The sequence below is a fragment of the Palaemon carinicauda genome, chromosome 39, assembly GCF_036898095.1.
Source record: "Palaemon carinicauda isolate YSFRI2023 chromosome 39, ASM3689809v2, whole genome shotgun sequence".
NCBI lineage: Eukaryota > Metazoa > Arthropoda > Malacostraca > Decapoda > Palaemonidae > Palaemon > Palaemon carinicauda.
This window is the reverse complement of record NC_090763.1, coordinates 23,944,959-23,958,012: the sequence shown is the minus strand read 5'-3', so window position 1 is coordinate 23,958,012 and position 13,054 is coordinate 23,944,959. Positions and strand designations below refer to the sequence as shown.

General features: G+C 40.8%; 1 protein-coding gene across 2 annotated transcripts in view; it reads left to right on the top strand.

Moving 5' to 3' along the window:
• The window catches only part of LOC137631082 (COX assembly mitochondrial protein homolog), an 83,099-nt gene that overhangs the window by 29,087 nt on the left and 40,958 nt on the right, over positions 1-13,054 (top strand). For both annotated transcript variants that reach the window (XM_068362702.1, XM_068362703.1), the window contains exon 2: positions 5,395-5,552. In XM_068362702.1, coding sequence (XP_068218803.1) covers positions 5,474-5,552 — 79 coding nt within the window. In that variant the 5' untranslated portion in view covers positions 5,395-5,473. The remainder of the gene's footprint in view (positions 1-5,394; positions 5,553-13,054) is intronic.

Genomic DNA, 13,054 nt, shown 5'->3' with positions numbered 1-13,054 from the left:
CAACCACCCACGGAGGAAGAAGGATCTGTTTTGACGGTGACTGAGGTCCCTCAGCTCACTGTGCCGGCATATTAACTTATGCCCTCAACTTCTTCAGCCCCAACTCCAAAACTGGCTTGACAGGTCGGCAGGAGCGAAACGCTCCTAGAGTCAATTCAGCAGATGCTGACACTGTTCCGGAGGGAACGAGAGGAGAATAAGCAAGATCTCAAAGAGATGAAGAGAGAGGTACAGGGAAGGAAATGCCCTGGCGCTTCCAGGGGCTCTGCTAAGCAACTCAAAATATCTGACCTCCCTCACTGCTCCGAACCAACCCCTGGAGGTAGACTGAACACATGCCCATGTTGAATGGGAAGCTTTATATCTCCTAGAAGTTGGGGTCCAATTCCCTTGAAGAGCTTCAACTCTGGCCCAGCTTTCAGCGTACCCAGATTGCTATGTAAGACTGCGAGATGAAAAACATCCCGTGAGGAGACTATACCGAAGGAAGTCATTGTCCTCGAACATGACAAGGCTCAAGCCATCCTTACCAAAACCCGGAAAGGGTCCGGATATACTAACTCCAAAGTCTCAGCATTGAGCAAGAAGCATCCAACCTTCATTGCTCCTTCCTCCTGAGCCTTCCCCCTTTCGAGGAAAGCCCTAGACTGTGTCATGAGAGCAGTCGAAGAGGGAAAACCCTACCCAATCCTAGAGAAATACAAACCTTCCAAAGTGGCCAAACCAACTTTTGAGAAGGGAACAGGATATGAAAGATAGTCTTATCGCCTCCTTTTCTCATCAGAACTGCTTAGAAATGTGTGCAGGACTTTAATAATGCCCCAGAAAACTGATTTCATCATGTATCTGGGGCCTAGACCCTTTCCCACAGGAAGTGGTCCAAGAAGTCATTACCAAAGCCACCACAGAGAGTAGGAACCTGCTCCAAAAGTGGGGCATATCCTCAAAGAGGAAATCATCATTAGAACTGCACAATTTCCGAACGTGACCATGGCCACGGTGCCTCAAATGGTAGTCCAGCTGTAAACCACCCTCCAGATGGTCTCTCATCAGCTGGTAGCCAGGTACCTGTATTTAATCCAAGCTTTGAAAGGCACTCAACCACTTTTCGGCCCTACAAAGGTAAGGGCCCCAAAAGAGGATTCTCGGGAAATCCCCCAAGGGTGGAGGAGGATGAGGTCACGGAAACATATCCTCAGGAACCTCTAAACAATGAAAGGTTCCAGGTAGGAGGTAGACTTTTCCACTTTCGGGATCATTGGACTTTCGATCCCTGGGTCCACAGCCAAATTACGAATGGACTTGGTTGGAAATGGAACAAAAATCCACCTTTCCAAATTCTTCCAACGCTTCCCCCTTATTGGAAGAACATACCTCAAAACTCTTGAACAAGAAGGTAATAAGGAAAGCGAAGTCTATATAAATTCAGGAAGGCTGTTTTGCATTCCCAAGAAAGACTCGGACAAACCAAGAGTCATTCTAGACTTGTCTTCACTCAACAAGTTTATCGAAAACAACAAGTTCCGGATGCTTACAGTGCAACACATAAGGACCCTTCTACCAAAAAAGGGGCGTATACAGTCTCAATAGACCTGGCAGTTGCTTACTGGCACCTACCAGACAGTCGCCCCCTCTCCTCTTACCTAGGATTCAGGCTGCAGAAGACAAATTTGTCTTCGTAGCCATGCCCTTTGGACTGAACGTAGCCCCAAAGGTATTCGCAAAGCTAACGGACACGATCGTCCAGCTCCTATGCACCGAAGGAGTACAGGTAGTAGCATAACTGGTCGAGTGGCGGGTGCGGGCAGCATCCAAGGCTACTTGTCTGCAAGCGGCCTGAAAGGCGATCCAGTTCCTGGAACACCTGTGTTTCAAGATCAATCACTAGAAGTCTCACCTTTCTCCAGCTCACAAGTTTCAATGGTTAGGAATCCATGGGAACTTACAGTCACACCACCTCTCCATTCTATTAAAGAAGAGGAGAGAAATAGCAGCATCTGTCAAGAGACTAATCCAACACAAGAGGATTTCTACATGCCTACAGGAAAGAGCACTGGGCTCTCTCCGGTTCGCATTAGTGACAGACCCGATGCTAGAAGCACAGCCAAAGGATGCGCCAGGAGTCTGGAGAAGATACGTATCAAACACTCAAAGAGATCAACAAGGTTGACACTGACCCGATTGCGCACGCCATTAAGGCCGTGGTCAACGAATAAGAGCCTAGCACAGATAATTTTCTTGCAACCACCACAAACATCAGTGGTGTGATACGCATCAACATCTTGGAGGCTATGACGGTCCTCCTGACGTTGAGGAGACTATCCCCTCGCTGAACAGTCCACATCAGATTGGCTCTCAACAACGAGGTGATAGTAATATGTCTAATCGACAAGGCTCGTATTCACCTCACATCAACCACGTGATGTTAGCCATCTTCCGCCTGGCAAGGAAGAAAAGATGGCATTTATCAAGCAGTTCACCTTCAAAGGTTCCGCGATGTGACGGCGGATGCTCTATCCTGACGAAAGCCGATAGAGACAGAATGGTCCCTAGACGCAGACTCATTCTCCTTTATTTTCGATAAAGTCCCGGAACTGCAGATCGATCTCTTCACAACGAGCGACAAGAAGATACTACCTCGTTATGTAGCCCCTTACGAGAACCTTAAGCAGAAGCAATAGACGTCATGTCTCTCGACTGGGATGGATGGAATCGAATTTATCTGTTTCCACCAACCAATTTCCTGTTAAAAGTCCTCTGCCGTACCCAGTTTTATCCAAACTTGTGCAGAAGTCTGCTGTTACATTTCATCCTTGAGAACCAACAACATGCATCTCATGATTTTTTCGCCCTAACAGCGAACAAAGGTTGGGATCTCGAAGAATATGGCCGACTTCATTGTAGAGTACAAGTCTCAAACCAGGAGACAATGTGGATTGTCTTGGAAGAAAGGGGCAACCCTCGTGAAAACAAGGGTACCAACAGAAATTTCAACAGGTTTCTGTCTCCCTTTCTTCTTTTACCTACTTGGACGAGGCCTAACTTCCACTACGATAACCACGTGTAAGTTGGGCCTGACTAGACCTCTTCTATACGCCTTTGAGATGAACCTCATAAGCGAACCCCTTTTAAGGTACCAAAGCATGCACTAAACCCAAGCCGACAACCCCTCCAAAGCCCATTACATGGGCGTTGGTCAAGTCTTGCACTATGCTTCGAACCTGAACAATGAGGATTGTACTCTAGAAGAACTAACACGGGAACTCTATTTTCTGTTCGCAATAGCCTCAGGGGCTAGAGTTTGTGAAATATTGGCCTATCAGGGATGCAGGCCAGATTCAGTTCACAGAAGAGGGAGAACTGAATCCTTTCCCCGATCCTACTTTCTCACCAAAATCGAGCTGGGGGTCCTTGGAGAATCTGCCCACTGAAGGAAGATGTCTCCCTATGCCCATTAGGGTATCTTAGGGTCTATCTTCATAGAACTTCAGACTTCAAGGAAGGACAACTCTTCCGAGGCAAAACCTCAGGATCAAAATCTATCCATAGATTAACTGAGAGCAATGCTCACCTACTTATTCGCAGAGCGGATCCTGACAGGTTACCCGCAGTTCATGATCCTAGAAAATTGCTTCCTCACGGAACTTCTTCCAACACTATACAAAGCAAGTACGTAAATAAGACGTGTTGTGGTGGCGGCGGGTAGTTTTAGAAACCCGCCGTCTAAGCCTGTGACGAACAGTGAACTGCTTTGGGACTTTCCAGTGCATCGGGTGCATGGGTACATTTACCCTCGAGTGCAAATCACAATGATGATTAACACACTGTTCCATATAGGTGCATATCTGATAGATAACACCAGTGCCGAGTGAACGTTCCCTCACGGTGTTCAGGCATTTCCAAAATCTGTACAAATCAGTCGGATTTGGTTTCACATCTCCATTGAGTGGCATCATTTCGATGAAATTACAAATTTTTCCCAAAAGGAGAAAATATGGACCCTGGTGTGTTTTCAATTCCGGATCAGATTCATACCTGATTGTAATTCAATTGTTAATCTAGTTACAAGGTAAAATACTGAACGTATTTGCGTCTTATTGCTGCTATCTCAGTTACAGACGAATAAAGTATACTAGAGTTTAAATTAAACCCTAGAAGGGCCTAACTTGAAATCAGAGTACAGATTTCCAAGGGATAAAAGGTAATCTCTGAGATTTACCGTCCGTCCCTATGGAGATACAAACTTTGAATCCTTATAGTCGAAGTTGACACTTTCCCTGCAGGGGGCAGGAAGCCCTAAGCTAGTTCCAAGCTTAGTGGATATGACAAGTAACGGTACATATATAAAGGTCTAGGAGTCCATATAAGGAACTCATTCAAAGTAAAGGCATTTTTACAAATCCACAGATATAGTACTTTCAAGTAATTCTCTGGTATACTTCCATCAGGACAACATGGCTGAGCCCAAAAAACGGATTTTGAGCAAAGCGAAAAATCTATTTTTGGATGATATGGCCATGTCGTCCTGATGGACCCTCCCTTCTTTTGAAAAGGAGTATATAACTACTGTATGTAACGAAAGACCCCTCCCGAAACTACTCTATCTGCGGCTATCCATGCTTAAATGCAACAAGGAATAGTTACGCCATAGTAATACGGGGAGGCGATCCACTGGGTAACCTCGATAACGGCTCCCCTTCAAACTCGCCACTCTTCCCCCTCAAGGCAAAAACTCTATTCGGGGTGAAGATTGCTATATGTCGTATCAAGAAATACGTCCCCTGATATTATGCGATATCCTTAAAAGTTATATTAAGGATACTCGTGCCAGGAGTTAGAATTCTGGAGACCTGTGGTCAATTCTCTGGGAGTATCACTGTAACCAAATATCCCTTAGAAAGCTACCTAAAGGAACCTTCCATCAGGACAACATGGCCATATCACCCAAAAATAGATTTTTCGCTTTGCTCAAAATCCGTTTATTAGTATGGGAACAAATGGCAAATTCAGAGAAAATTTGTATTTTTCCCTAACTAATACAAACTTGGAGTTATTTATATAAATTGTCCTGTCATCACCTGTCCCCCAGAAGTCCTGCCTGCAATCAAAGTGACGTATCTCACTGCTGTGAGAGTATATATAGAGGCGGCTGGGTACCACCCAACCACCCCCAGCTTAACCGCTCAAGCAGTAAGGCAGGGTTGCCACCTTGCCCTTTAAGTCTAATGGCTACCTTCCAGCTTTGTCAAAAGATAATCCAAATAAATAACTCAAGGTTTGTATTAGTCAGGGGAAAATACAAATTATCTCCAAATTTGTCATGATTTTAGTTAAATCTATATACAGTACTATGGTTATTTCAGTGATAGTTTCAAATTTATTTTTTTATTTCAGATTATTTGCTAATTTTTGCTATAATATTTGAAAGCCATACTACAAGAAACAATAAAGTTGGAGTTTGTACATATTTATTATGGCTTCATTTGCTCAAAGTGATGCCCATATACCTCCAGAGCGCAAGTTTAAGAACACAGGAGGACCCCATGGTTTAGGTAAGTTCCTCTGAATATAAGCTGATATTGTAGTTTTGCAGCTAAGTGTTCTTTAGTTATTTTCAAATTTGTAGGGTTTAGGCAACTAAACAAGGCTTTTACTATTTCTTGTGGAGTTTTACACAGCTTGTGGAGATATTTTGGGGATATAGTCATCTGATAAGTGACATTGTGATAAGTAACAAAGTCCTTATACTGTAACATAAACTTAAACATTAACAATATCACATTTAACAATAATTCTTAATAATATTGACTTCAAATTAAGAGATTTATCAGTAAAATATAGGTAAAAATCACCAGATTAATTAAATAAGCTAATAAGTATGAAAGTGTGTAAGTTCAGGAATTTATATATTTTCATTAGCATTTCCTTATATCCCTTCCCTAGTAACTGGCTGCAATGATGATACAGTACTATATTTTTTCTACCCACCTTGGTGTTCTTTAGATTCAAGATGTCTACAGATGTCTAGGGTAGTTTTTTTTATTTCATGATGAAGGCTCTCTCTGTTTTTTCTAATTTTTCTTATTTGTGTCCTGTAAAACTAGGTCATGTATGCCTTTAAATGTGAGTACTGTACTGTATTGTATATGAAATATTTATCAAAATATAGTACATGTATTATAGTTATGTCAAAGCATAGACTACTATTTGCTCCCATACGGAAATAAACCCTCGTTATGTGATAGGGGTATGATTTCAGCAAAGCTGGATCACCCATGGAAATTAGTGAGGCAGTTATAATTGCCAGTGGGTGGCTCACCCCTAATTAAGTAAGACTTGTACTTTTGACTTCTTCCTTAAGTATTCTTGTACTTTTGCTGCCTCTTGAATTTTGGCTGAATTAATTTTTTGGCTTTCCCCTGAATGAATGCCTGGGTAAACCTGGATAAAATCAATTAAAAGGGCAAAGATATGAAATTTTTTCTGGGTAAGGCCAGCAAGAAGCATGTCAGATTTATGAGCAACCTTGCCATTAATCTTAATCATCCTTGTGCCTAGTTTGAGGGCATGACTATTTGTAGTCATCCCCTTCAGATGTGAGGCTGCATGACGATGATGGCAACCTGAACCTAAGGATGTTGGGTCTTTTTGGGTATCGCTGTTGCTTTGTTAGGATTTTTTTTTTTCATCTAGGTCTTTCAAAGCTGCTCCTGGATTGTCTTTCCAACTCCTGCTACAACTGTGGAGGTGATGAAATGTGAGGCACCTTCTGTTGTTGTCTCTACTGATTTTGTAAATTTCCCTGTGATTTTTCCTTCATGGAAACTTCATTAATTTCCAACACCTCAACCCTAGTGGAGGCTGGCAAGAAGTATTCGTATTTCTCTTCTTCTAGTTGTTTCTCCTTCCCTGAACTATTTTCATTAGACTCTTTAGGTGCTGCTACTTCTACGAAGAAGAAGAAGAAAAACTCCCAAAGAAGTCCAGGAAGACAGATCAATAGGAGTTGCATTAGACTTCAACCAATCTTTCCCTGCTTATGCGTGAGATAGGCGGTGTGGTATCAAGAACCAGCACAGATAAGGAAGGTGTTTTATTACATGGCACATGAGTTTACTCTCTGGCTTTACTGAATCGATCACAAGCATTTGTTGGTTGGGATGAGGGGCTCGCCCCTTCTCCCCCTTTGCTGGACGCTGAACTGATCACAAAAGTCTCCTGAAGCTTCGAGCGATATCTCTACTCGAATGTGCAAGAGAGAAAGTGTGGCACCGAAAACCGACTCGGACAGGAAAGGTACAGTATTTCGGTATGCAGTACTAGAGCTTACACTATAATACTACTATTGGTGCTCAGACTTGTGCTGGATTGGTCATGTGCACTCTTGGTCAGAATAAGGGAGGCTGTCCTCACCATTATGAGCAACAAAACATTTTGTCATGCAAGTGTGATCGGAAATACAATCCTCTGTCTCTGTGATTGGTCACCTCATAATTGTTCTCCTCTTAATTTAAGGTCACTGAATATGATCCCAGTAGCGTGTGCAGTAGGAAATGAGATCTTCCGCCTTCTGCAGAGGAAATGAGATCTTCCGCCATCTGCTCTTTCCCCTCGTGGCCACCCCACGCAAGTCTGGAAACAAGAGCAGCTAACCACTTTGGACCACTCTTTGCACTTTTACAAGAATTTTGCAATCCATTGTGATCAGCGAAGAAGGTTTTTCACCTCCTGTGCGTGCCTACCAACACCACTCATCAACAGCCACCAAAGAAACTAAAATACGCTGCACTTCCTCACTCTCTCTCTTGGGGCGTGAGTGCCAATGGCAGCTCTTCAATGATTTTATACAAGAGCTTGTGTCTGCCTGGAGAGGCCAGGCAAAGAAAATTAGAAAAAAATTATTGGGGTATACTCCCGGTTCTGTTCTCGGTCCAAATCATGCTCACCTTATAAGGAAAGAACTGTCATCTAAGGTGATTGTTAAGATCTCCTCCCTTGCGAGGGAATAGTCTGGTTTTCAACACCTAGTAATACCCTGCGACATGTTTATTTGTCAATGTCCTTACATTTGTGAGTGCAATAATCTTGGAGAGGCTACTGTGGCTTTTACAGTGACAGTGAAATCTAAAGTCATTGATGAGTGCTTTAGTGCCCCTCAACTATCAAAAGACCACATGGGTGTTGCTATGGTCAAAATTAATCACTTTGGCCTTGGACAGTTAACTCTCGAACCTCCCAGCCGGAGAATTCTCTACTGTCTAGCCAGTCTAGTAAGATCCTGCCTTCCACACTCAACAAAGAAGATCCTGATTACCTTATAATACGAGCTCATCCCCTCTTCCCGTCAATCCCGCAGTTTCTGCTTCGACAGTAGTATTACCTGTGGAGAGACTAGGGCCAGAAAGCATTTTCTTTTCACCCTTCAAGTCTGCTCAGTCTCCAGGCGGCTTTCTGGATTGACCAGTAGTCCGATGCAGTTTTCTTCTCGTGATTTGTCAAAACCTGAGACATTGGCAAAACACAGCAAGTTGGTTCCATCTGGTGCGAAGGTGGTGACCTTCTTTGCGCACCAGTCAACTAACCAATTAGCCAACTGGGTCCTAAAGAAGAGGGATGCTGTTGTTTCCATATTCTTGAGGCAAGTTGGACAGGAGAACACCTCTGAAAGCTACATCTCTTTCCTCAAAAGGATGCAGATGATACATTATAGAAATGGAGGAAGGCTAGTAATTATCCCCTCATTTATCATTCTGTTACATTTAAAACAACTGTGGCGAAACCTTCATTCTCTGCCATAGCATCAGGACTGGTTCTGCAGAAAACTTGGGCTGCTTCCCAAGCCTGATGGGAGCTTCCAGTTATTTCTTCCCCTAAGAAAGGTCAGACAGTGCTCCACCCTTTCATGCCCAGCGTGGCCAATGTAGAAAGGGTGGTACTGTATAGGGAGGAAAAAAAGGGACACTGAAAATCTGCAGTTTCTTCCCCCAGCTGCTGTGGTTGACGGGAAGCCTGTCATGCTGCTGGGCAACAATGCAGCAATTTAGAGCATAAAAGTGGGCTCTAGAAATCCTTTGGTACTGATACTGCCTACCCTTCAAAGATCTTCAACTTCCTTTCACATTGGATTTCCCAAGTTACCAGGAGATGAGTGGGACCCCAATTTGTTAGCAAATTTAGTTGAATTTCCGTAAAAACTACCCCGCCATGAAACGCTTCCCTCTGTCAGCTGTATCTTTAGAGGTACCTCCAGTCCATGAAATTGATTATGATTTATATTCGTAGACTATCCAGCATATCCTCCAAGTGAAAAACTTTTCACAAGGGACTGGGATATCTGAATACAGTATCTTGCAATGTTCCTCAAAAGCTGGATACTAGGGAAAGTGGACCCTTTTCAGCAGTTAAGTATCATAGAAGGGGTACTTCTCCAATTGGAGCACCTAATGCTGATTGCAGTCTTCCTTGTTTTTTTCTTTTGACAGGACAAGCGCCTCTTAGTTATAACTGGGAAAGGCTACTGTTCAGCCTTGAGCACATTCCTCCAATTGAGGAACATATACAGGTAGTCACCGACTTACGACGGAGATAGGGACTGAGAGATGTGTCGTAAGTCGATCTTGACGCATGTAAAAGTAAAAATGTCAAGATTTTGTAGATTTTTAAGCTGCGTTAAGATTCGGCATTCACCCAAGTAGTATTTTATCAATAATTTCTCACTGTATATCATTATTTAATTTTCTTGTTCCATATGGTATCCTATGCTCAAATAAAGCATTATTGTATTTTATTTTTCAATTTCAGAAATATTTTAGCAATCAACAATTACCAACGTTTTTGTTTACCTTTGGTTGTGATCAGTTGTGCTGTTCTCTGAAGGTCCCGCTACTGTCAGGTCCATATATATTAGGTCTAGTCAGAGACAGGGATTAAGCCACTAGAGCCTGCGGGGTGACGTATGGTGGCGGCTTAGTTTGCCACTCACCTGGGTGAAGCAGAGTCAGTCCATACCTGTTAATCGTTTGGATCATTTCATTTCCTATCTTATCCCCACGAAAGAAAATATTTTAGAATGGCTAATGTATGTGCTGTTTTTGGTTGTTATAGTAGAGGGAAGTAAGATAAAGATATCTTTCTATCGCTTCCCAAAAGTTGAAAAACTTCAAAAGAAATAGTACACCTCTGTCGCAGTGAATTAGAACCTACCTTTTAGAGGGATGTTTCCTTACTTGAAAACCAATGATTCTGATAGTGTGTGCAACGAGAGAAATTTATCACAAGGTTCATTGAACAACAAGGAACATGAAAAACACTCTGAACCTGGGGAAAATTATATAACACTAGAAAGTGAACTCTGCCTGTCAGCGAAGACACTTGCAGCATTCGAAGATATCCAGGAAGAGCATTCTATAGACATGCCCTTTCAGGAGGCCATGGAAAAAGGTTGTTTTGTAAGAAAATTCCTTCAGTTACAGTTGTAAAGAGCAGTACTTAATTCAGATAAAAGAACCTGGATAGGAGAGATTTCTAAATCCCAAGGAGCACTTGTTCATCCCAGTGATGAATACCTTAATAAACATTTAGAAAAGATGGAGAGGTTGTTTGAGTGCCTCCGTGGAGAGACGATGTTAAAGACTAGTAATGGAGCCATTAAGAAATTATCGAGTGATGTTAAAGGTTTTGTTGACTTACCTGAAGAGGTAATGGGTTATTATGTCCGCTATGGACTGATTTTTCAGAATACGGGTTCTAAACAGAATAGTTAAAAATGTAAAAAGTTTTGAGGTAAGTGAACTTTGTATTATCAGATGTCAGTGTCCTTATATTGTATATCTATTACCTTATATACAAAGTTTTCAATATCATTTTCTAATCTTATTTTAAATGAATATCTGGTCTTATTAATTCACAAGCCATAATGTTCAACTATTAATGATTATTACAAGCAATTTTGATGAAATGATTTTCTGTCGAATATTAATAGAACTAAAAACACAATCCTAAGCCGTCATTCTAAACAACATCGAATACTGTAAGGAAATTATCTCTCTCTCTCTCTCTCTCTCTCTCTCTCTCTCTCTCTCTCACACTGAAGTAGAGGAAAAGGATTGAGATAATTTACAGTATAATTTGTCTTTAGTGGTAATGACTTTAAGGTTTTCTGATGATCTGTCAAAGACATTAATAATTTCACACCTACTTGTGAAGCCATTAAATGCTGATACAGATGAAAACAGAATTTCCCATGAAAGATTGAAAAAATGGGGCGGATATGGAAATTAGAATTTCGTAGGATCTTCTGATTAACTTTTGGTCTTTCAAAGACATGCTAATCCATCTTTCACTAGACTAGGTAGAAGAAAAATCTTCTATAAAGGCCAAGAAATACATATTTGTATGAAATAGTATCATTTAATTACACAGGAGAGGAAAATAGAGAGTTAAGTATTTCGTTCCCATATAAGTTAATGGTGGCACGTACCCGAGATGCCCTCGGCGGCTTTTGGCCGTGGGTCTGTGCTTGACCAGACCTTATGCTGTTGTATCAAGATAATGCTCACATACAAATGGCGTATTGTTTATATAGTTTCTTAATTTATTAAAAATATATTCATGATGAATATTACATCAGCACCAGTATGTTACAGGATATCATAGTTTTTATTCATTTCATTTATAGCCATTATTATTAATAATACAAACATATTCTCTCTCTTTTCCTGTGTGAGTGTGCGTGTTTGTGTGTACGTATGGCTAGTTCATTTTTAAAGCTTCATATATATAAATTTTATTTCATTATTGAGCCTTCATATTTCACTAGAAATTATTAGCTTTACCTGTGGTTTATCAAAGCATGTTTATATGCTATTTTTCAATTTCGGGAGCGTTTCAACATTTAACAATTACTTTGGTTTTACTTTTGCTAGGCATCAGCTGATCTCAAGTCACGCAACCATACTGCAATTAAATGAACTTGGTCGGTCTCTCTCTCTCTCTCTCTCTCTCTCTCTCTCTCTCTCTCTCTCTCTCTCTCTTATTTTTAATTCACTGTTAAATCTTCATATTTCTTTAAATACAGAAATTAGATATTCTTTGTATCATTGCTCGATATTTCGATTATGGGAATATCAGTAACATGTCGAAAGGAAAGGTTTCGATTTGCCACTCGCCTTCCGTCAGAAATATGACGTTAGGCTTTTTTCTTAAATTTACGGGAAGTACTATTCTCATAACTACTGATACAGACCACTAAACACTTAATATCGTTACTCTGTATTATGATGATGGGAATGCTGTAATAAGATTACTCTGTAACACACCAAAAGGCATTAGCCAGAAATATAACGTCACATGACACCTGACGTAAACTTTACAAAGAATGACTTGCAAAATACTGTATGTAAATCCCTTTATTTTTTTTCTGCAAGAAATGAAAGAAAATACTAACTTACCGAGCAAAAGTATTTAATTTTCATAATGTAAAAGGAAATATATTATTTTTAAGAAAATATTTGTCCTATTAATGTACTTTCTTAAGATGAATATTTACTGTATTATCAAAGATTAAATAAAACTTGCGTAGAGTCAAATATACGCCATGGAGTTCTCATAACAAGCGATACAGACCCACAAAATACTTTGTATAGTTACTTGATATTTCGATAATGGGAATGCTAATACTATTCGTTAGCCTATTGGAAGGAAATCACTGTATTACCCTGTCGCTTTCTGCCGGAAATATGATGTCACCAGATATACGATATTAACTTGACAGATATTAAAACTTTTCTTTGTGTAATTTTTACTGAAAATGGATACCGTATATTATCAATAAAAGAAAATACTAATTTACCAAGATAAATACAAGAAAATAGATTATTTCCAAGGAAATATCTGTCCTATTAGCATGCTATTTCTGATAGACTTGTGACGTCATCTCCCTGAAAAAAATTGTATAGTCGAACAGCTATAAGTCGCATATGTTGTCAGCCGACGACTACCTGTACTTATAGTCCTCATGGTAGTCATCTATGTTCATGGGGAAGGGACCTCTGAG